The 24,734-nt window shown below is 47.4% G+C and overlaps 1 protein-coding gene across 1 annotated transcript; it reads right to left on the bottom strand.

The window, feature by feature from the left end:
• Positions 1-413: 413 nt before the first annotated feature.
• On the bottom strand, positions 414-20,508 carry KCNMB4 (potassium calcium-activated channel subfamily M regulatory beta subunit 4; the record flags this gene model as incomplete). Its single annotated transcript, XM_082002124.1, has 3 exons — positions 19,527-20,508; positions 10,508-10,635; positions 414-582 (listed from the first exon to the last, which is right to left on the bottom strand). The coding sequence occupies exons 1-3, from the start codon at positions 19,863-19,865 to the stop codon at positions 414-416; spliced, it is 636 nt and encodes a 211-aa protein (XP_081858250.1). The 5' UTR covers positions 19,866-20,508.
• Between the last annotated feature and the right edge of the window lie 4,226 nt (positions 20,509-24,734).

Below are 24,734 nucleotides of genomic sequence, written 5' to 3'. Positions count from 1 at the left end.
TTGGAAATACAGTCTCTCATAAAGTAAATATTTTAAATATTTAATATTAAACAATAGTGAAGATCACTTTGTGGAGACAAAACGAGCAATATCAAGGGTTTTTATAAATTGTCTTTCAATACCACTAGGACCTGGGTAGCTGCTGTTTGGGACTAACAGCACACAGCATATTTGGTACAGTGTAGATTTTTTTTGGTAGAATATACTTATTTACTGTCATAGCAGAAGAAGCAATTAGCTGACATTTCATGGGGCAGTCTCCCAAAGACAATCCTGAGGCATGAGCAACTCCACCGTCAGATGAGACACTGGAAGGACATGCAGCTGGGTGCCCCGCAGACCTGCAGGTGTGTCAAGTTGCCCCTCTTGAGACCTTCTTGCAGGTTTTTCTTTTCCGTCAGAAGCCTTGCTGTTTACAAATGCTTCTTCTTTTTTATTGCCTCTGCCCTGACAGCCAAGCTCTTGGCACAGATGGTCAGGACCACGATGAGGACTCCGACCAGGAATGTAACCAGAGGCCAGAGGAAGCAGTGCAAGAGGACAGTCTCATCATGGGTGCGCTTCAGCATCACATCATCTGGCCTGTGAAGAGGAGGAACAGAAGAGGGAAAAAATATAAATCAACTCGACATCACCAATTCATCATAAGTGGAAAGCATCTGCCATGGAAACAATAAAGGTGTTTTATTTGCAACAGTGTTAGAAAATGATTAAATGGACCATTTCATTCACCGCTTTCATTTGCCCATCTATCACCAGCACTTGTGGCAGGCCACAAGGGCTTTCCACTTGCAGCCTTTACAGGCTAACAAAGAAGTTCATTCAGATAAAAAAAATTTTTAAATCATTGATACTTTAGGTCTTCCAGTGGTTGTGGTCATCACAAATGGCCGTGAGAGATACAGTATCACACTGTGGACTGAAAAACCACTCTAGTGAAAACATAATCCAAGGCAGCAGTTATATATATCTACCTCAAATGGCATCGGACACTGCACAATGAGTTTTAAAGTACAATAAAATCTTCCCTTTCAGCTTTGAGCCCTGATGTGTCCTTGGGGTAACATGGAGGGTCCTGACAAAGCCCTGTCTGTGGTTTGGGTCTGGATGGAGAGCCAGTCCCTGTCCAGCACTGCACTGCTGGTGGCCCAGGCTAGCCCACATGCACCGGCAGGCAGGGGCCTGCACGAAACCTACCCCCAGGAGAACTGCCAGAGGCTCCCAACTCAGGTCCTCCCCAGCAGAGGCTACTTCAGCAATAAGCTGCGATTTGGTACTGCAATCACCAGCTACTCAGTGGACTTGAGTATGCTCCTACGGAGGCACTTTGGGGAGCCTTCCCTGAAGATCTGAAACCCCCATGCCTCCACCAACAGCATCTAACACAGAGTCATTGTTGGATCTGTGATGGATTTATGCATTTCCCAAGGGAAATGGAGGAAGGAGGAGAATAGCAAGGAGGAAGCATCTCAAGAAGGTTGGAAATTCAGCTGTGCCACGTGTCTGAAATATCAGGTGTCCATCTACCTCTTCCAAGTGTGGGAAGTTGGTTGTGGAGTCTAATGGCAGGTTTTCCTCAGCTCTGGCTCTTTCTGCTCTCCCTGTAGTTTAACAGAGTTATTAAATCAGTCTCGTGGCATTTGCACTTTGCTGCTCCTTTCCCACCTACAGCCAGAGACATGCAGTCTGCTGGAAAACTATCTGCAAAGGAAGGAAACAGAACTTTCTCTAATTAAGAAAATATATATAGCCTTGACTCATATTGGTCCTCACTTACATTGAACACTCCCATCCCACGTTGCTTTGCCAACGCTACCCAATGCTCCCTGGAGCAACAAACCTCACAGCTTAAAATCCTGGCAACCCAGGCTCATCCAGCCAGGTCCTGGGAATTAAGCTTTCCTAACACAGTGGCACATGGGAACAGATACCTGTACAATGACTGTGCTGTCTCTCCCCCAACAGCTTCATCCTGATCAGAAAGCAGCACTAAGAAAACATTCCCTGTAGGGGAAACAAGAAGAAACTCTTTTTCCTTCACCGAGACGTTAATTAATGGAGATGCCTGCAAATCTACAGGGTTTTATCCATCCTGAAGGAGTCGGTGGAGCCAGACCACCAGGTCTGGCTGATCCCCGATTTAATTGCACCTGAATTTGCATTTAGTGGTCTCTCCCCCAAAATTTGTGTGTGGCGGTTCCTCTGCACCGTGCCAACCTGCAAGTCCCCAAGGCCAGTAATGCATGTCTCTTTATTTTTATAAGTAAGGACCAGAATAAGACTCTGATTATGAGTAACTCAGCTATATAAAAGTTGACACTCGGCAACATAAAAAAATGATTAAAAGAAACCCATGTGTATTCAACAGTGGAACACGTGAAGTCTGCTCAACCAAAATCCAGACACATAATCAGGCACATGTGGAGACTATAAATTGAATAAAATAATATTAACTTTATGGGCACAAACTCACCAGTCTATGCCATATCAATGACAGTACCTGAATAGAAAAATCCTTTCATGGGAGGTATAATACTGCTTCCCTCATATTTACTGCATCATCATCTGTGAATAACAGAGTGCTAATTGGCAAGGAGACCATAAGTAGGCAGCATTCAGTCCTCGCAGCAATCAGCTTACAAGTGATGTTGATTTTTAAGTATTTTTTTTAAAGTGGACACTAATCAAAGAGTTCAAAAATATGGGGCAAGCAAACAAACTAGAAAACTGGATTCAGTTAGAGAAAAGAAAGTGTGACTGTGGAGAGCAAGATATCCTTTTGACTGAATCTTAGATATTTTGGAAAACTGCTGTACCGAAGGTAGCAGCGATGGATGCCGAACACTCATTATTGGTGCAACTGTAACTGTTGTAACTTAGTAATTTAAAAGACTTTCCCTTTTGGAAGAGTCAGAGTTACAGAGGCCTTTAATGAATCCTCAGGATGAGTTTTGGGTTCAGATGAATATAATTGCTATCCTTAGCTACAGCAAGAGTCCCTATGCAATTCCTACATGGCAGAAGGTGTGCAGCAATTCACTGTCAACTGCTCACAGCGTCTCTTCAGACAATGCATCAAGTCATGACAGGGTCCCCCAAAAATACATCGTTAAATGGCTATTGGCACCACATTTAAGATATTAAATGCCTTTCTTCAGCCAAGGGGAGGGAGAAGCACTCCTGCAGGGTGACTTGGCACACAGGAGAGCTGGGACCAGGATATAGCCTCTCAGTATGACTCTTGGCACCAAAAAATGGTGGGACAAATCTCAGCCTGCTTGGTTTAATCTACGTGGTTACTCTGGAAGAACAACCATGCATTCAGCTGCTCTTTATCTTATCGCACATTAACCTTCCCGTCCAGATAAGCACTGCTGGACCCCAGTAATGAATCAGAAAAGTTAATAAAGGCAGACAGGGCTGCCAGCACATAGACCACATGCTCCTGGATGGCAACGTCCCAGTTATCTGCCTGCAACTGACCATGAAAACTTATCAAGATCAACTTTGGCAGAATATAATGCTGTTTCTTTGCATTCGTATGATTCTCTCCCTCTCCCATCAGGACCAGCTCCTCTTCCCTGCATCTGCCGACCCACGCAGAGATGTTGCAGGGTGTAGGGGAGAGCACTGTGGAGCGCTGGGGCAGCGGGAGGAGGAGGCAGCAGGGGATGGCAGCCTGGGCTCAGCCGTGTCCCGTTGAGGAGCCCTTCCCTGCAGATCCATCACATCACTGACAACAGTTACGGAAAGTTCTCTGGCAAACAGCTTAGAGGGTGTAATAGCAGCAGAGGGTCCCACTGAGATGCAGCTTTCACAGCAGAGAGTAGTACCTGAAGAGGGGTTACTGAAAAAGAAAACGTTTACTATTTGCCTTTACAAGATAACTCCTTTTACCTCTGCTTTTTGGCGCTAAGATTGCAAACAACAGCAAATAACAGCTTCCAAAGTGAGGAGGGGAAATCAGCCCTGCTGCACCCTCACGACGCGCTGCACGAGATCCCGAGCCCGCCGCCCTGCTGCCGTAGCCCAGGGCGGGTGCCGGCAGGGAGTCCATGTGGCCAAGCTGGCCAACGCGACCCGAGAAGGGCCATCCAGACAGAGGAGAACATCCCTGACCGGTCAAAACACCCCAGTGGCACCTGGGTTGTACCGGACTTGCAAGTCCATGGCGAGAGCAGCCCGAGGAGCGGGGGCCGGGCAGCCAGCTGCCCTCTGTGGCAGGAACACCGCAGCCCCGTGGCCCTGCAGGAGATGCACAGAGGTAACCACTGGGGCTTGGGGGTTTTATCGTGGCCTCATGTGCTGCGCCCTGCGAACCAGGTAAATGGGCTCGTCCCCGGGCTTTCATCTGCTCCATAGAAAGAGGGGTAGGAAGGCGCAAGGCGGGTGGCTTACAAGGCAGACGTGCAAGTCCCGGCTCAGCAGCATGGCGGGCAGTGTGAGTGAGGGCCCGGCAGGCCGCCTGGCTAAAAACTTGAAGAAGAAACATGTTTGCATTGATTTTCAGGTGGTCCGTGCCAGGCTAAAAACCATAGGTATTTCACGTGTGATCTGTAAGGTCCAAAACAAAAGATTGGGGAAAAATTAGGAGATAGAGGGAGTTAGAATCAGAATTAATAAGATGAATTAAAAATAGCACGGTCATTAGTGATTAATTAACCGGTTAGCCTTCGAAGGCTGGGTTTCACTTCTTCCAAGCTTGTTTGTTATCCTCACGTGTGTCGGTTTAGGGGAAGAGCTATCCTCCACCTCCTGACGAAATGCCTCCTCAGGCAGAGCAGAGCGGCCACCAGCCCCCGGCGAGCCGCCGAAGAAGCTGGTGAGGTGCGCGGAGCGGCTGTCCTCTGACATCTGAGTCTGCAGAGTGTTGGGGGACATCCCTGCAACAACTCCTCAGCGATCCTGCAACGAATCCTGAGGGGTAAGGAACAAAATCTGCTTGCAGAAAGTACCCAGAGCCGCAGCCAGGGCTGCAGAAGCCCTGCTTGGCCCGCAGGACACGGCCGCGCTGCTGGACGACTCGCTGCAGCCTCCTGCTCAGGGCTGAGCTTGTTACCGGGGCGCTGCCTCCGCTCCCCCGGGTATCAGCGAGACCTGGATCTGTCCTGCCCTCCTGGTACAAAACCTGCTGGCTTCGGCTCCAAGGCTCACACGGTGATTAACACAAGAGAGTTGCCCCTCATGTTTCTGGAGAGGAGCCACAGAGCTGCTGCGGGACCTGCAGGAGCGGCAGAGGAGGCTGGTAGGGCTGGCCAGAGAAAACAAGGGGATGGTGGCAGGGGGAAGGGAGAAAAGTGTATTTAACAGGCAAGCAGCAAAAAGAAGAGTAGAGAGAGGGCTGTACTTCCACAGCAAACAACCCCTTTCCCTGGGAAGAAAAAAAAATATCTATCAGGACACCCAAAACACAGTAACATAACTGTTTCGGCTTTGCACGGCAAGGTCAGCGTGTATCGAAACTGCCATTTTGACTTTTTCTTGCTACTTCTCTGGAGGTGACCTGCCTGTTCCCAGAGCCTGAAGGCTTGTTGTTTGGCTTGGAAACAGAAAAGGGAAGGTGCCCCCATCCCCAGGGGAAACCCTCTTGCGACAAGGACATGTCTTTGCTGGAAGTTCCCCCAGCATCACTCCCCTGGTGCTGCGGCAGCAATGCCAAACCCGAAGGAGGTATGTCATGCCTGGAAACCTGTCTCTTTTCCTGTGAAAATCAGCATATATAATTAAAGATATTGCCCTGTCCCTGCAATTATAGTGCATTTAATAAATCCACCTTTGCTCTGTGATTTCCATATAATACTTCATTTCCAAGATGTTTACCAGAGGGGTTGCACATATTCCCCCCAAGCTCGATTATGGACCATTTCTTGTTTCTAGCAATGCTGCCATTCAGCTCTCCAGTAAATGTAAAGCCTCTCGAGGGGATGCACCCAAACTCCTAACACCTGTTATCAGTGCAGAAAGCAGTGGTAGGGGCAAGAGAGAGACCTAGTGGGTCAAAAGGGGGGAAAAAAATTGAATACTTTCAACTCCTGCTCAGGCGTTGAAACCTGGTTCTTCTGTGAATGGTGATGGCCACTGTGCAGCACCACCACCACTGCCCAGCAGCAGCCCCAAGGTGAAAGAAGAATGAATAAACTAAAAAAAATTCTCTACCTTAACTCTGAAAACACACCTTTCCCTTTCATTGAAAGTACAAGGAGGGAGAAATTTTGTTTTCATTGCTAAAAGGTGAGACCAGTACTTATTTTTAGAAGGACTTTGAGCTCCGGGCTGGAGCCTCGTGGGGCTCTGACCAGGGTAACTGGATTAGTTGTTGCTTTATGCAACACATCCCTGTCAGGTGCTGCCAGGCGGTTCAAACAGACACTGGATAAAGCAAGCCTCCATCAGAGCCTTCGGAGCAACTACTGAACATCATGGGAAGAACTGCAGTGCAGGGCTTACCAAAAAGTCATGTAGGACCAAGAAGGTAAAGGCACGTAAATATTTCAGTTATCGCTTATGCACCACACCATGCAATTTATGTGATGCAGCGAAAGCTGACAGAGGCGGAGGCATGGGATAGCAAAAGCTTACAAAAATTTTTCATAATCAATCTGGATTTAAAGATGTTTGCAATCTGCATACACTTATTTTGCCCACAATTATTCTCATCCCTTCACTATGACAAGCACTCATCAGTAGTTTTTTCCGCTATTGTTGCAAGACGCAGAGCTCCTCAGCTGGACGACTGCACACAGGGGCAGTGCTATGTCTTACTAACAGGAAAGCGCTTTCCCTTTCGGGCCCAAAAACTGCTCCACAGGTGATACAGTAAGAGAAAGGATAGGAAATAGCAACACCATCTTCTGATAATTCAGAAAACCGTGTGAAGTACCAGAGCAAACTGAGATTTCTGTTCCACCATTTATGAACGAGCAGCCCTACTACCTGAGCCCCCTTGGCTTCTGCAGATAATCATTCCCAGATAAATGTCCTGCAGAGTACCTCAACACCATACAGGTGGTTGCCAATCTCTATACAGTGTTTGCTCTTCAAATCACAGGTGAATTTGTGTACAGAGTCCTGCAGCAACATGGAGAAATATAAAGTGCGGCTGGCTCATCGGCCATGCTGTGGCAAAGGAACCACAGAGCATTCTTACCATCCTGGATGAATAATGCCACATAAACAAGCCACTAATAAGGAATGACTTGACATGTGTTGCTCTGCCTATCTTTGCATGACACGAGACCGAGGGGTCCGAGCTGATGGAGATCTTGGTTTCTCTCTTTTTTTCTTGTTGTTGATGTCAATTAAACCTGGAACATGAAGAAATAAAGTGACAGGATCTCCCCCATCCCACCCATTCCCACAGGCCTGCCACTTTAGGGCATGCAGCTGTGACCTTTGCTTGCACGTGGTCATGACTGCAGACCTCTTGGAACACATGCTGTGAGATCCATGAACACCAAAGCACCAGAGCTCAGTGCCTTCTCAAACCTTTGGCAACAGCCCAAGAACTTCATCTGAATTTGTCATTTATTTTGTGCTCTGAAACACTGGGGGTTGGTTTCTGCTGGGCAGAGCTCCCTACAGACCAGAGTACCATCATACCAACAGACAGGCACCTTCACCAGCGATCCAGAAAAGCAACTTTCCCATGCAGCTTGCACCACCTGGTCCAAAGCTAGCCAGAGAAGAGTGGGACACTAAAGGTGAGTGCCTATGGTGACAAAGCAAAACCTCGCTTTTCAGTAAAATGCTGAGCTCCAAGATAAGCTACGCTTTGGTTCCATAAGATAAACGTCAGGCATCTAGTCATGCTGGGCCTCTCTATGTTAACTGAGAATGACTGAAATTGCCAAGTCTGCTTCTCACGCCTTTTGTATAACTTCAAACTATACAAATGGCATCACTTTCTTCTTCTTTTCAAAGCAGCCTGTTGAAACATGACCCACCAAACTGAAAGGGAGGTGCTACCTAACAGTGCACTCTGCATGCAGCAACACTCCTGAGAACGATGCTAAATTAAGTTTGAAGAGGAGACTATGTTCATTTGTTGCCTACAATATTTACCTAGAATTTTATTCTGCAGTCTCAAAAGAGAGGGTATTAATATTGCAAATACTACTCTCTCTAAGAAACCTACCACTATATTCTATATGTTTTATACAGACTGACACAGAAGAGTTAGCTCATCCACACAGTCAAAAAAATACTGACAGAAAATATGCATGCTTCTATTTCAAAGTGAACAGATTTTTCTTTCAGCCTGTATTTTTTTTTACTGCTTCACAACGTGTTTAGTCATCATAGGTCTATACCTAGAGCAAGGACATTCCTAGTCAGCAAAACTTATCTCTCAAAGCTCATTCCTATCTCCAGAAGAAAATAGATGGTGTACACATTTCAGCTTAGAATAACTTCAAGTATCTCTGTCAGCGAGCCTCTCTTCTGCTGTATATAAATCATTGTACGATCAGCAAAAGGCAGTGTTTCAAGGCTACGTTTGGCAAGAACATTTAGCAGTATAGGATGCAGAAATTATAAGGAAAAAATCTTGCCTGACTGCTGCACAATTCCTCAGTGTCAACCTACATGAATAGCAGACACTAATGCAGTATGCAGCCTCAGAAAACTTTGCCTACAGATGTGATGTGAGAACCAGCTTACCTAGCTCTGGACACCTACCACCTAGGTGCCTGCACCCGAGCAGATCCACCCTGAGCTCCTTTACAGGAGAGCAATAAAGATCTCTGGGCATCTGATTTATATTAGGTATTTATTTTGGGGTAAGATGAAAGGCTCCTATCTCTCTCCACCGACTATCAAAGCTACCTTTCACAGCATCTTGCCCACTCCAGCTCAGACGAATCCTAGCCATGATGTCTCCTGCAGGAGATCCCATTTGCTGACCAGCCTGCTCACTCAGGCAGCAGCTGCTGCAGGTCCCAGGTCTCAGCAGTGCAGGGAACTGGCAGCACCTGCCTGCCCAGCAAAGCCAAAAACATTACTTGGCTCCCAGATAGCAGACCCAAGCATTGGCAACTTGTGGACCAAGGCAGCTCCCAAGAAGGTCCCTGCCAGGTCTGATGTCACCACACAGGGTGCCCTAAGTTTTAACCTCTGCATGCTGTAGACAGTGCTTCTTTCCCCACTGTAAGAAAGTAGTTTTTGCTACAAAGCATTGGTGGTTCCTCGCTGCAAAGAATTAATCAGGGACAACAGACTGTCATCCTGGGCACACTAATGAAGTCTACAGTCTCTCCAGGGAGGGGACAGCAACCACAGCCAGCCTGGGACAAACCTGAAGTCCCCAAGGCACTCAGCAGGCCACTCACAGGAGAGTTGGGCATCTCTGTGCCTGCCACCCTGCTCCAGCTCCCCAGTTCCTTCAAGGTCCTAACACACACTGGCATCCATTTTCCTCCCGTGTGTCTTAATAAACCTAAATATCTGATGCCAACACTCCCACATTGACCTCTGAATTGCACCAGCAAGCACCGAGCTATTCCCACCTAAGTCTCCCTTATCTGTTTAACCTCCAAGTGCTGTTGGGGTAGGACAAATCTCCTCCTTTAGTCCCTGTTAACTTAGCAACCAAGAACAGTCTCCCCAGCTCTACAAAACTTACTCATGCTGAACAAATTAAGCAAGTGTCATATGCCTCCAGAATTGGGGTCCAAACCCCGTAAAACCTTGGCTGATCTGGAGATCTTAAATATTCTCTTTCCGCCTCCCTGTCTACATGGACCTATCATCCCAATCATCGTTGTTCTCCCAAGTCCTCCCAGTGAGCCTGCACACTGTGGTAACAGTAAGTTGCTGCCTCCACATCACCTTTTATTTCCCGGCACATCATCATCGGAACAAGACAGGCAAAAGGACTCGCTCCTCTTCCCGTTTACTGAGGGAAGGAAACCACACGTCACCCTTATACACATGTAAGTCACGTCAACATTGGTAGTAAGAGTAAGAACCGAAATGGAGGAGGAGATGCTTTAAGGTACCGCTTTCCACTCTGCAAACATGTATGAAAACTGGCAGTTCTGCGAATGTTTGTTACACATATCTGATTCATTAATCCTCCGTGAACACAATTCCCGAGCTGGTTTGTACTGTTTGTTGGTCTCCCCTTTTCTTCCAGCCCCTCATGAACACAGTAGGATTTCTCTTCCATGGAGGGAAGGAACGTTGGTATCCAAGCCAGAAATTTGACATCCGAGTATTAGAAGCCAAGATGCTTTTTGGCATAAAATTACAGGTTTTAAGGGAAACTTTCCTCACAGTTTTATGTTTTTACTTCAAGTGGTAAAAACATTTTTCCACTTTCTGTGTAGCTTTTCATCAATAGAGTTGTGTTGCAAAGTTCTGCACTAAATTCTGTGTGATAAACCACATCACTATATGGGTGTGTGTATCTAGATACGCATGCATTTATGTATTTTTTCAAACAGAACCAACGGGCAGCTGTTAAACAGATGCATGAGCACTTCTGCCTATGCAAATGTAGATTACTCACCTCAAGTGTTGGTTAAAATAGCATGTAAATGGTTGCGAACCCACTTTCTCTTTCCAGTATTTCTGCTTGTATGTGACGTTCTCAGAGTTCTCCTGATCGTCTCTTGCGCAGGGAGGGATGTACGAACACTGCCAACACACGTTGCAAAACAGAGTTACTTCTGCGCACAAGAACGCAGGGCGTCACTTTCTCTGCATTTTCCTCATACCAGCGTGACTGAAACGGGCAAAGAATAATAAGTACAAGGTCCAAAGAAACAAAAAAGAAAAGTTAGCCGAACTTTACTTCAACTGCTAGTTACTCCCTGCAGGTACTGGAAAAGAACATGCCAGCATTCAGAAACAAAATAAAGGCTTCATCGTGTTTCATTTCATTATCAAACCAACCTGCCATGTAACACCTTAGGTTTTTACATGGTGAATGTAAAAATGATCGTTTCATTTTGACATATTCCTAGCCAGCTGCATGGGTTGGATTTGAATTACTTCGTATTTTCAGTGAGGCACGTAATCACAAGTTTTGTTTAGCACCACACTAATGAACAACCAAAATATTCCAGCAAGCTTTCCCAGATGTCGGGGTATCTGATATCTGGCTGATATCTGCTAGCCAAAGACAGGTATTCTTCCACTGTTACAACACAGGGGAACAAGCACAGGAAGTTCAAAACCCCGCTTCAGCAGAAAGGTTCAGCATCTGCTTCTACTGTATGGAAGTCAACAAGAGTTGAGCGCGCAGCTGAGCTATCTGCAGATCTCACCCTCAGACATCTGCTTCAAAACCCAAAGAGATCAAGGGCAGTTCCTCCCCCAGCTTGCTGCACTTGGGTCTGGGCTTTCAGAGGCTTGGCTCTGGGTCGCACGCGGCCCACATATCTTGTTTCCAAGTCTCGTCTTTGACACACCACCCCTCCCTCCTAGCCACAGGGAGTTAAACAAGGAAAAAAAAAAAAAAAAGAAAAAGTCTACTGAATCAAATGTTGGCAATATCAAGATCTCAGCGTCCAAGCAAAATCCCTCCTCATTGTTACCAGGCATCCATACTGGCGATAGTTACAGGAGATGTTGAACCAAACTGAGCAACACAGCTTAACTTGTCCTCGGATAACGCAAAGGCTTTTGACCCTGGAGGATGCATGGACAGCAAGGTTGAAGGTGTACACACAGACTTTTAACTCCTCTAAAATTGGGAGCTGCAAGCAGAGAAACATGACTGGGAAGGTAGCTTAAAAGCCTCCTACTTAGGCAGGATGAAGAAGCAGGAGATGCAGGTTGTGGGAAACCCCTAAAGGGATCCCCGCAAATGATCACAACATGAGTTTCCTCACAGTATCCTGAAGGCAATAACAACAAGGAGAGAGATACCCTCTCTAACCTGAAAATAAAGATCAGTATGACTCACTGTGCTTAGTGACTGCTTTCCTCTCCCTCTCTACCTGGTGAGGTTTCACAGGGGCCTGCTGTGCCCCCAGTTGCACACTGTAACAGAGCTGTACAGACCTAGAAGTCCATCTCCACCGCACGACAGCTTGAATCTTTGCCATTCTGGGGGGATGGGAGAAATCCCAGGATTTTATTGGCCCCTCATTTAAAACCTGACCACTTCTGTCAACACTTATAAATGCTGCCAGTAGCTTCCATGCTTCAGACTGGAAGGATCTGCAAGGTCTTGCTTGTTGCTGCCAAGCTGAAACTTGTCTTTTTCACAGGCAAGGGCCCCCATTTTCACATGCACTGGTGTTGGCACAGCACAGAGCTCCCTTTAGATCCGTGTTCAGATGATCCTAAACAAGGAGTCTCCCACTGCTGATGACGAAGGACAGAAATGAGCAGCAACACCGCTATGCTTCAGAAACCAGAAACCAGGGTTTATCACACAGTTGTTTCCATCTTAGATAATATTCCTTGGCCAGCAATGGTTTTGGTTTTGTTGCATACTTTGGAAGCATCAACCACACTCCTCTTTCCTTCACCTTCCTAGTGCACAAACACATCTCTGTGCAGCAACTGGACGCAATTGTGCCAACAGAGTTGGCGCAAAAACACCTGAGGGCAATGCTGGCTCTCTTCTGTCCCTCTGACAGCCACCAACGCACCGCACCATCCCACCTGGTGCCCTGGTGGTGCTCCCTGCTTGGCCCAGGGTCCAGCACTCTCAACTTTCTCCACTCTGGTGTTTTTCTTCATGAAGGGTTTCAGAACCTGACGTGGAAATGTATGATATCCCACCAGTTGTACACTCACTGCCTACATTTGACTGTAATCTACACGCTGCTCTTCCCCAAGTCCCCAGCTTTTAGGTATGCTCTTGCCTGAATTTCCTCAGTGATCTCAGAAAGCTCCAGTACACAACTTCCCTCTCTGCTCTGAAAGGTTTCTTCTTTGTGGCTGAGCCTACTTCTGTCCTCTGCTATGAAAGTGTGACGACCCCACCACTCCTCTGCTGGCCAAACTTTCTCTGGATCCTTCAGAGACCTTCCACCTCCCCCAACTATCATACAAAACTTTTACAAAATTCCCAATCTATCTGATGAACCATTGTTTACCCAATCCTGAATTTCAGACTTTTACAAACAATTGCAGAGATCTCTTTTTCCAAGAGATGTCCATCTGAACATACAAACAGCAAACTGTAACTGTCTCCAAGGACAGCTCCATCACAGAGGAATTCACTTTTTTTGACATCAGTCCCCATGCTTTCAGCTCAATATGAAGGTATTAAAAACATAGGTTTTCAGGGTAGGGATTTTGCTTGATTTGGAAGATTAAAGGGGCCCACAGAGAGCTTCCTGGATCAAGACACCCATTTCTCTCCATACCAAAGCAAGACAGGGTATGGGAGTACTGCCACTACCTACAGGAGGGATGCCTGGAACTTAAGGACAACAATGAAGATGATCTCCATAACTGAAATTTCACACCACTCTTTGCACAAGTAATCCTAACAGCAGCTGACAGAAAACACACTGGATTCATTTCCATCTCCTCCTCTTTATCCTCATGTGAAAAACACAAAGGAGACACCCAGGAACTTGCTATAAATTATTGGGACCTCATTGCTTGAGGCTGTCAGGGATTAGCAGTCTTGAAAATAGGAGCGGTCCCTGTCCAAAGCAAAATCATCTTCATATGAATTCCCGGGGCCATCCTGAAGCATCTCCTCAACCTGATGAAAGCCTTTAAACCATGGTGAACACCCAAGGTCCAACTCCAACACGGACTTACCTTCTGCTGCACAAACACTGGAGCGTGTTTACTTCCCCAGGATGTCGACATGGTTCCCACTAACCTGATGTCTCTTTTGGCCCCTTCTGATGCATGTAGGTGGTGGATCTCTCTCTTCTCAGCCTCCCAAGCACACTTCGTGGGTGCTTTACTTGATCAGCTGTATTGCCCTCCAAAGCACAGTCAGCACGCAGATAAAAGGGAATCACAACCTGGCAACTTTTGCTGCCATGAGGTGGTGGATGAACCTGAAATGACCTCCTGCTTTGGCAACAGGCATTTTCTGAGAGGTTAATTCCACAGTTCTCCCTCACAAGCCACAGCCTGACATCCTACCATCAAAATATAAATAAATGCCAAGTGTTTGAAAGCAAGCTAGGACGCCTTGTCCTCAACTGCAGCTCATGCAGCAACATCCATTTTCAGTGGAAGTATCCCACTCTGTATTACTTTGACGTTTTTTCTTAAACAAGTTACAATGAAGTTGGAGAAGAGCACTCAAGATTAGACATTCAGAATAAATCTAATGGAGCAGAGGCCTTTTCAGGTGTCGTAACTGCACCTCCTACGCTATGTCTTAGCAATGATAAAATTATTATGTCATTCAAATACAGTCTCAATTACACAGCTCAAAATCAATATCAAGCTAATAATATTCCCCCTTCAATCACAGCCAGTGTTTGGATAGATGACGCAGGATTCAATTCAGTAAAAATGTCAGAGAGCAGCTAATATACCTTTACACCAAGGTTTTGTAAGTTTTGTATCTGTGTGTGCTGCTGGATGTTCCCACTCCCGTGTCTGCAGATGACTGGGAAGGTTCCTGGTCCTTCTGAACACTCCATCAGAGCAGATATTCTTCCATATCATGGAGAAGGGACAGAAATGTGAACTCTTGACCGTGGCTTAGCCTCCAGGTTGCATTTCACGCTTTTCAAAGACTAATTCTTGCCTAATTCAGTCACATTTCTATGAAAAAGAAGCCAGACTTGGTAGGGTCTGAGGGAAGCTGTCTCAAACCTGGAAGACACTGTCTACACAATGAGACCAAGGAAGTCTCAAATGCACACAGATCTAAGGCCCCAAAGTAGAAGTAGGTCAGCCCATCAGAAGAGAAACTGATGGCACTAAGAAGCAAGTCTCCAGCCTCGGTCTCCAAGCGACTTGTCAAGGACCATCCTCCTGGCTGCTGCTGAGTTACGGGACACAGCACGGGCAATTTGCTCAGCATGGCAGACAGCCCTGGCATCACGTGCCACAGAGGTTGGGAAGCTTGTAAGGAAACGAAAGAGCAGAAAGGATGCTGTAGATAAGTATTGCAAAGGTACGATGCACCACTAAAGCTAACAATTTCAGCCTCCCAATCTCCAAGTGATGTATGAGCTTCTCCTAACTTTGTGTGCGAGCATCTCTGTGCACGAGCACCTGTGTGCGCATTACCGGGTTATCTTCATGGCCCAGGAGTGAGGAAGCACTGCCATGACCATCCTGCTGGTGAGGAGCAGTGGCAGGAGATGAGCGTGAGGTCTCTCCATTAATACAGAAAAAATGCCACCCCCACCACAGGTGCTGACTGCACCGAGGGAGCTGGAGCTAGGCATCACGCCTGGTTTTCACCTGCATCCATCAGTACAGACAAACCCACCGGGAGCAATCACACCCACAACCCCGCACAGAGGCTCGAGGCAAGTGAGACAGGAGGGTGGTGGGGATTATCCGCCGGCACCTAGAGCAGCTTTCAGAGGAACTGCTGGACAGCATCTGCAGAGCCTGCTGAGGCACCAGCCCAGGCACAGATCCGATGCTTCACCAGATGCACCGGACCCTCCTAAAATGACTGTAGAGCTGGGCACATTTTGGTATTAAACCTCCTCTGTTGTGGGTTATCTTTAAGAGTCCAAAACCAAAGCCAATTCTATTTACAAGTGCACAGAAAGGGAACTCTAGGTCACCTCGTCGGGCCGAGCGGTTGCAGAAAGGAGCGTGACAGGAGCACGCGTGGATGCGGAGCGTGGACAGGGAGCGGCGGCTGGCTGCTCTGCTCCCCTGCCCGGGGACGGGGACAGCCAGGTCCTGCAACACAGCTGCTACCTTGAGGCTCACCAGTCACTCCCCTAAAAGTTTCTTCAATAAAACAGCCGGCAAGTTCCTCTGGCCCTACGCTTAACTTCAAGTGTAGAAAGGGAAAGGTCTAAAAAGCCAGAAAACAGGTTTTTTTAGCAGCTGACATACTCCCCTGTCGTTTTCCCCAACCAAGCCCATAGCCTGGCCCCCGCGCTGGCTCTATGCACCGCCGGCACACTCGATGGCCAGAATGATAGTGGCAAATTGACTTTGGAATTAATCCCCCTTAAGCCTTATTTCAGAGATGATTATTGCTATCAAGGCAGCTGAAGAAAGGCTACCGTCACTCTGCTGAAATTTCTTCGTCTGAGACAACAATTAAATAAAAAAAAAAGAGAGAAAAAAGAAATCCGCAAATCACTCGGACTGAACATGAATGTAATCGTGCCTGGTGCTTTACATATACATTTCTGGATTAACTCTGACCCAGCTATGTAATCTTTTAAGAGCAAAAATAAATCCTGGGCTGCACAATTATGTGATTATCTTGGGAAGCAAGAGAGAAAAAAAAAAAATTTCCTACAGCTAGACCTTGTTAGAACAGACAGATTTGTAGCCACTGCTATGTTTATACACCAGCCCACTCGACTACAGAAAGTAGAATATTTTTAGTTCAATACTCTGGGGGGTTTTGGGGTGGAGTGAAGCTGCCAACTGATTCAGTATTGTTGCATGTTGCAAGGAGCCTGAACTATGCCTTTTCCACACTATTGATTTACCAGGAAGAATTGCTACTGCGCTCAGAGAAGCAGCTAAACAGAATGTAAAATTTTAAGACAGTTCAAAACAAAATTGGTCTTTTCTTTTTCCCTTCCAGTTAGTTGGAACCGATTAGCGTGTTGTATGTCTAATTGCATGAACATAAGCAAGCGTGCAGCAAGAAGATGATGGAAACGGGAAGGGTTAAGTGGCTCCTTAAGTGTTCATTCATAAATACGTACTGGATCCCAAGCATTAAACCCAGCAGGTTCCTACTCCGTTGGACGACTAACCTATTTCAGCATAAAATCCTGAAAGCTTTTAAAGATGGTGAGACTTTAGGACAAAAATTAAAAGGAGCATATAACCGCCCAGCTACACAGACATTAAACTAGGGAAAAAAGGGAAAAAACAAAGCAACAGCTATACATACTTCATTCCTTTAAAAGGGTACATTTTCCTAATGAGACCTAAACAACTTTTATTCTTATTTCGTATTGGTTTTACATAAGCTCCTTGAGGTAAAGAAAATAATTGCAACACATTTTTTTCAATGTTGTTTTCCACTTTGTTGAATTCAGTTACTACCAGAGAATGCAGTTACATAAAAAAAAAAAAAAATTCTTTCTGCTTGGTCTCATCTGGTAAATCAAATTCAATCATCAGCAATCAATATCCCAGGGTAAACAGCCCACACCTAGAGATGCAAGGTGCAAGCTAGAGAAAACGGATTATATTTGGAAGAGCATGCAAGTCCAACACACAGCTCTGTGTTTCCTTATTAATTATTAAATAAAAATAGGCTTCTGAGTGACAGTTATGGGCATCACTTCTGAAGCTCTGGGTGCCCCCCTGTAGAAACTGCAACCCAGCCCGCAGGCAGGTGCAATTCTCCTCTTCCCACCAGTCTTCCAGAAAGGTGGGAGAAGACAGGATCAAGAAGTAAAAATGAAAAAAAAACCCCAACACTCAAACTACTCAGAGGGACGTTGCAGTCGCAGCTCAGTTTGAAAGCCTCCGCTGAAACTGAGGATGCTGCAAGAGTTGTTAACCCCGCTGTGCCGGTGGCACAGCTCACCCACCACCCACCTCCCATCCCTGCTGGAGGTGGCCAGAACAGGGCCGTCGGGCAGTGCTCAGGGTCAGCCACGCTGCACCCTCAGCGCCAACACGGCACCTTCACCCTGCCCTCAAAAGGGCATTTCACCAACCACCCCCAGCCCGCCTGGAGGTGGAGAGAGGTTTGGAGAAGGGAAAAAAGCGACCCCCAGACCCTGAGCTTGCAACTTAACCCACCTTCCCAGGGACAGCTCCCCACCAGCGTAGCTATGGCTGCGGAGGTGCGAGGCTGCGCACCCCAAACTGGACACGCAAGCCTGTTCCCCAGCCCCTGCACACAGACCCCTGCATCACCTCCACGTAGCACGACCCTGGGCGCTGCGCTACACCCATATCTCGGTCAGGGAGTTGAAATTCCCTTCTTCAACGTGCTCCCGATTTTGGGTTCTTTCAGGTGGGTTGGTGGGGAGATCCTGCCACGCTTTATATTTTCTGGAAACTACTTCGCAAAACCTCCTGCGCTCAGGCTACGTGCTGCCTAGGTGGTATTCACTCAGCATGAAAAGAAAAAGGAGAAGTCAGAATGACTGCCTTTAAGGAAAGAAAAAGCCAAGTCGCACATCATCTTCGGTCTACCCTGCTGTGCTAGAAGATGCAACTTTAAAGGCGCTTCTGTGGCGTCCGTTTTCATGTGGGTGATGGAGAAGTTTAAGAATCAAAGCAGCACCGAGGATGAAACTTCTGTTCCAGTGCAGCCCCCTCCCCACCACCCCGTCAGCAGCGGCTCCGTTTAAATTTCTCCCTGCACTTGGGGGAGCTACTCTGGGAAGCCCCCTCACCCTCCGGGACACACAGTGCCAATGGCATCGGTCACCGCTCGGGCAGACAGACCTCCTCGCCTTTCTCCCCGGCTTCCCACCGGTGGGCCAGGGGCCGGCAGCGGAGCTGTGCTGCTGCTCCCCCACTGCGCTGCCGCCCGTGGGACATGCTGGGGCTGCCCGGGGCCGGGGTGGCTCCGATCCTGTGGAAGGGTCATCTGGGGCTGGGGCTGTTAGGGGAAAAAAATAGATATAGTGTGTGTGTGTGTGCGTATCATAGAATTATAAAACAGTTTGGGTTGGAAGGGACCTTTAAAGGTCATCTAGTCCAAACCCCCTAAGTTGAAGGGACATCTGCAACCAGATCAGGTTGCTCAGAGCCCCATCCAACCTGACCTGGAATGTTTCCAGGGATGGGGCATCTACGACCTCTCTGCGCAACCTGTGCCAGTGTTTCACCACCCTCATGGTGAAAAATTTCTTCCTCTATCTAATGTAAATCTGCCCTCTTTGAGTTTAAAACTGTTTACCCTTGTCCTAGTGCTACAGACCGTGCTAAGAAGTCTGTCCCCATCTTTCTTCTAAGCCCCCTTGAAGTACTGGAAGGCTGCGGTAAGGTCTTCCCAGAGCCTTCTCATCTCCAGACTGAACAACCCCAACTCTCTCAGCCTGTCCTCATAGGAGATGTGTTCCACCCCTCTGATCATTTTTGTGGCCCTCCTCTGGACCCGCTCCAACAGGTCCATGTCCTTTCCGTGCTGAGGGCTCCAGAGCTGGACGCAGGACTCCAGGTGGGGTCTCACCAGAGCTGAGTAGTGGTGTAGTATATACAGAGCGAGTATGTACACAGTGTATATACACACACACATACCACGTATATTATTTTTATATATACGCTACATATATATCCTGTTTGCTGAGTGAAGGCACGGCGACGTTTTGGAGGGATGCTCTGTGACTTCATCTGCACCCCCCCTCCCTCCATGAGAGAAAAACCCGCACCCAAACGGAGGACAGTGCCGGGTCCCGTGTCCCGTCCCCCCCCACACCCCCTCCCCGCGTTTTTTGGGAGGGCGACGCTACGGCGGGTCTCACCTTGGGGTTGGTGCGGAGCTGCCTCTCGTCCTCATGGAGCAGGGCGGGGAGGGCGGAGCGGGAGGTGCGGACCAGGACCTGGAGGCAGGGGTAGCGGGCGGTGCCCCGGCAGTGGGTCCCGCAGGAGAAGGTGCAGGGGAACCGCTCCCCGAGCTGCCGCACCGCCAGCACCGTGCAATTCGCGGAACCTCCGCCGCCCCGTTCCCGTAACGCCGGGCGTAACCAGCAGCAGCCCAAACCCAGCAAAGCAAGCAAACCGGCGGCGATGAGGAAGAAACCCAGCCGTATGCTTTTATCCTCCGCCTCCGTGTACTCGGAAACCGCCCGGTTCCGCGCCATCGCCAAGCTGCCGCTGGCATTCGCCACCGGGCAACCGCTGCCATCGAGCCTAAAAAACTCTCTCCGCCTCCCTCTCCGCCTCTTCCCGGGGCTGAGACACCCCCACGGTGTGTGTGTGCGTGTGTAAAAGCAGCACTCAAAAAAAAAAAAAAATTAGATAGATAAATAAATAAAATGCAAATAAAAACCAGGCTGACCTAATTCAAGCCTCTCTGGGGGTGGAAGGAACAGCTTGCAACGGGATTATCTGTCCCGCCAGATTTGTTGTGGGGAGGGTTAGTCTGGATTAATCCTGGGTACTATGCAAGGTGCAATGTCGGGGCGGGGGGGGTGGGGGGTGGGCTAGGGGCGCGTCGCAGGCGCCCCCCTCCCCCCCCCAAGATGGGAGTAGCAACCCTACAGGTAAATCCAGAAGAATAAAACGATGGCTTGGAACCAAGCCATGAAAATAGTTTGCACTTCCTAATTCTTGCCCTCGGCTCAGTTAAATCCAGGAGAGCCCGTGTGAAGTCACACTCAGTTACCCCCACGTGTCCAAATCGGCGAGGTCTCTTACGTATACGGGTGGAATCAGACCTGAAAATTAAAGCAATTAAATGTCTGGAAGCGAGGAAGCAGCTGTTATTTTCACCTCATTAACTGAGAAGGGAAATAACAGGAGTTGGCGAAACATTATCCTGCCTCAACACGACTTTTTGGGGGTGCAGGGCAAGTGCTCTGCTCTGTCTGGCCCCAAATCCAGCATCTGCACAGCAGGGACAGACCCAGCCTCTTTCATCATTATTTGAAGATAATAGGTAAGCAAGATGATAGCTGTCAAAATGTTTTACGTAGGAATTGCTTTCAGCAGGAAGGTATCGACCTTTGAACGGTCGCCCTAAGAAGTGCCCTCTTTGTAGCAGGTCTGCAGGAAAGCAGTCGATCCAGGAAAATACACTTATTTTGCAAATAAGTTTGGTTATTACCCAGCATTTCCCACCGTGGCAACACAACAGAACAAGCTCTTTGGTGCCAAAGTGCCATAAGCCATAGTTATATTTTTATTCTGTAGCTTTTATGATAGGCAATTAGGTAGAACAAAATGTGACAGTTTCAGAGCCGATAGCTGAACTTGATGACACAGCAGACAAGAAGGTACAGAAGCAACAGAAAAATAAATACGGGAAATAGCACTTTCCTCTGGCCACCTCTTCCAATCACTTTCCCACTGCAGAGTGCGACGTCAAACTTTTAAAAATAAAGTTGATCCATAAGTTCTCCAAACGGACTATTGAGCGAGGTTTGGCAGGAAGACTATTAAGAATCCACACTGTGACATGAATATAAATGGATGTAAATATTGTCCTCGGTTGCACCAATGTGTTACCATGCTGCCCTCAGGCCAAATACTCTGTAGTAGTCTTTCCTAGTACCAAAGGGTTTCAGAAAAGTATGCCAGCACTAAGCCTGGGGTTGTTTTGGTTTGTTTTGTACTAGAAACTGAACCCATCTTGGTTAGTCCTCAGCTCTGTCCATCCATCCCCAACCATCAGGCTTTGCTGCCAGTGCTTGCGGTGATGGCAGTCTCTAGTGGCAGGGCTTGCTGCGTAGAGCTTTCATATTCTAAAAAAATAAATTTGTCATCAGGTAGATTTGTTGGCTGCCACCTGGAAGGAAGCTCCAGCCCTGCTTTCCCAGTTCAGGTGGGCCGTGACTTCTCATCTTTCTTACCTTCTGAACGGCTGGCGTTGAGGCTCCCTGCGTTCGGTGCTTGGTTCAATTCCTTGCCGTCTCCTGTACATAAAGTGCTGTCAGCCAAAAATTAAGGCAACAGCTCACTGGGTGACACAGTAACCTTGAGAGTTAGTCCTCCTGCGTGCATCCAACTCCTACATCATCCGTAGTCGGAGGAGATGCTGAGGCTGTATTTTAACAGGGAACGGCGTTGACCATTTGCCAGGTACTCTCATCGGTTTTGAAGTTCTGCACAAATAACTCAGTCACGACTCAAAGCCTGTTCAGATCAGTTGGAAGTGAAAAATGGTCATCAATGCCTGACTGGTAAGAGAGCAAAGCTGGGCCCTAGGGGCCTGTTGTGAAGATTTTAGCTCTGCTGTCACCTGCTGAGGGCAGGAGTCAGGACGCTGGCTCCACGACCATGGGCTGCGTCAGGAGCAGCCAGGGCTGAGAAAGCTGCTGTACAAAGTTAAACGTCGGTATGAAATTGTCAACAGCAGGAGAACAGGTTGCTACCTGCTTTTTCGTGCCGTTCCTTGCCCCGTAACCAAGGCTTACCTGTGGCCAACCGCTGATCACCCGCCTGAAGGCAGCTCGTACGGCCCGTGACAAGGATACCTCCGCCTCAGTCGCGTACCTCGAGGCTGGACGGCCGCGGTGGAGCTCTGTCACCACGTGCCCACAGCCGATGGGAACGGGCTCACACGTCCCTGCTTCCTTGCGGAAGTCTAGCGGTTGGTCCTCGCGACATCGATGGCAGAGCTGCTCTGCGGTCGCCTTTCCTAACACCAAAGGGTTCCAGAAAAAGTATGATCGTAGAGCTGCCTCACGCGGTCTTCCACAAAAGCACCGGTAATGAACCGCCTTTTCAAACACCAACTCAAATTTTCTCTCTACACGCAATAACAAAATGCCTTTTTGAAACCAGTACTCTGTTGCCCAGCAGAAGGTAAATTGGCCTTCAAAGGGAGGGAGATCCCAGCCGGCTGGTAGAAACACTCCTAGGGGCATGGGAACAGCCGAAACAGCCTTTTTGTCCGAAAGAAGAGCTGTAGAAAGAAACTGAAGGGTTTCCACAGAATTTCGTCGACGTCTGCATCAGACAGAGCAGCTCCGGGATGGGATGCCTGCCTTCCCTTCGCTCCTCACCAGGGCTGCTTTGCAGGTGATGCAGGATGGTGCAATGGTGGAAGTTGGCTGCTTCGCTGGATTGCTTGTTTGTTAAACCAGAGGGAGTTCAAAGAAGTGATTTTGCAGGAAATTATCTTGGCAGCTTCAGCAGGAAAATTCTGATGAATTCCCACATCCAATATTGGCATGTTAATACCGACAAGGGAATGTGAAATGCAAACGATAAACTGAAGTCTAGGAAAACAGAATGTAAACTCGGTTAGCACTGCTAATTCTGGAGTGGGTTGAATCAGTAATATTCAGAACTATTGTTCAATATGCTTTAACATTACTTCGGAAAAAATAAAGTTTAACTCCAACAGTACAAGGGGTTTTAAAAGGTAAACCTACTGAAGTAATTCAAACCACAATTTTAAAATAAGTCACCCAGCTGCATTTCCTCTGGTCTTTTAAGCGTACTAGAAGCTTTACGATTTGTGGAAACGAGAGCATGCACGTTTATCAGGAGAGAAACAAAGAGAGCTACAACATTCTAATTCTCACACTATATGAAAATAAAAGTATCAGTTGTCAATGCAGACTAACTGCTTAGCCTGATCTGCGTTCTTTACCAGAATTCAACTTCTTACTATGGTAATTTTTAGGCAGCAGCAAATTCTGAGGAACATGATGAAAGGGTATGGTATTTAAAAACTCAGCACACTCAGAAATTTTGCTTTAATAGAAGCAATTTTTATATTTAGTATCTTAAATCAAAAGCACTGTCTCGCTACCTCATGCTTAGGATGACAACTGTGCATTTAAAAGCTCTTGTCAAGCGTGGCAGCTGGCAAGCAAACTTTCTTTTTTGTCTCAGTCGATACCCAGCCGTGGAAGTACTTTCAATCAGAAGTTATGGGGAATTAATTAAAAAAAAAAAAAAAAGAGAGAGAGAAAAATTTAAAACGTGTTCCTTTTAGGTAACAAATATCTTTAAACCAATGTTATTTAGAAAACGAACACCCTTCAATAGCCATCACCACCTACGAGTCACGTGGGATTGAGCCGACTGCCCCACAGGCCTCCGTGCCTTCCAACACTGCTTAGGCGGTTCCAGAGGCGGTTTGTGGTCTCTTTACGGTCAACAGCAAGAGTCCCTCAGCACTCTGCAAGCATCCTCAAACACAACTTCATGTCTGACTACAACACACAAGTTCTTATTTTAGGCACATTTTCAATATGTGGTTGTTTTTGTTTTTGTTTTTTTCCCATGGAAACTGTAAAATGGAAATAGAAAAGTACAAAAAATACTGGCTTAGGGATAGAGAGGATTTCAGACGTGACACGCAGCAAAGCGTCACGGCTGTGCATCGCTGTACCGTATAGGTGTGGCCAGTCGTGAGTCCTGACACACAGGCAGCCGACACGCAACGGAGGTCACAGTCACGTGCAAGACAGTTTTACCCATGTGAGTATCTGCAGACTGCCCTGGATTACTCGGGTCTTCAAATTAGATTAATCAAGCCCGTGAAGGTTCTCACATGCTTAAGTATTTGTGGCAGCAGGTACTAAGGCAGAGGAGATTGAGTCCTGGGTGGTTTTTCTGTCTGTTTGTTCCTTTGTTAAAACACCCAGGTGGAGTGTCCTTACCTTTGCTCCATGACTCCCTGGTACCCTCCATCTTCCCACAAGCAGGTTGGTTCGAGTCGTAACTGTTAAAACAACAACAGCAAGTGCTTTCTGCACTACTAGGGATAATCAACTGGGTGACACCCGTCTTAACCCTGGAAATTCGGGGCAGTGGACTTCCAGAGAATCCAGAGCAAACTACTCAAGAAACATTTACAGACGAAACGCAATAAGGAGCGATGAACATGAGAGTGTGTCAGGCCAGAAACAGGAGTATTTCTACTTGTTTCCAGGAGCACCGGGTTTACTCCTCGGAACTTACCTTGCACGTTGTTGTACAAAGCTATAATCACAGGGCAAAAAACCCATCTCAAATAAGAGTATTTTTAAAATACGATTGTGTCCCCCTTATTC

The sequence above is a fragment of the Phaethon aethereus genome, assembly GCF_964289735.1.
Source record: "Phaethon aethereus genome assembly, chromosome: 1".
Lineage (NCBI taxonomy): Eukaryota > Metazoa > Chordata > Aves > Phaethontiformes > Phaethontidae > Phaethon > Phaethon aethereus.
This window is presented reverse-complemented; position numbering and strand designations above follow the sequence as displayed.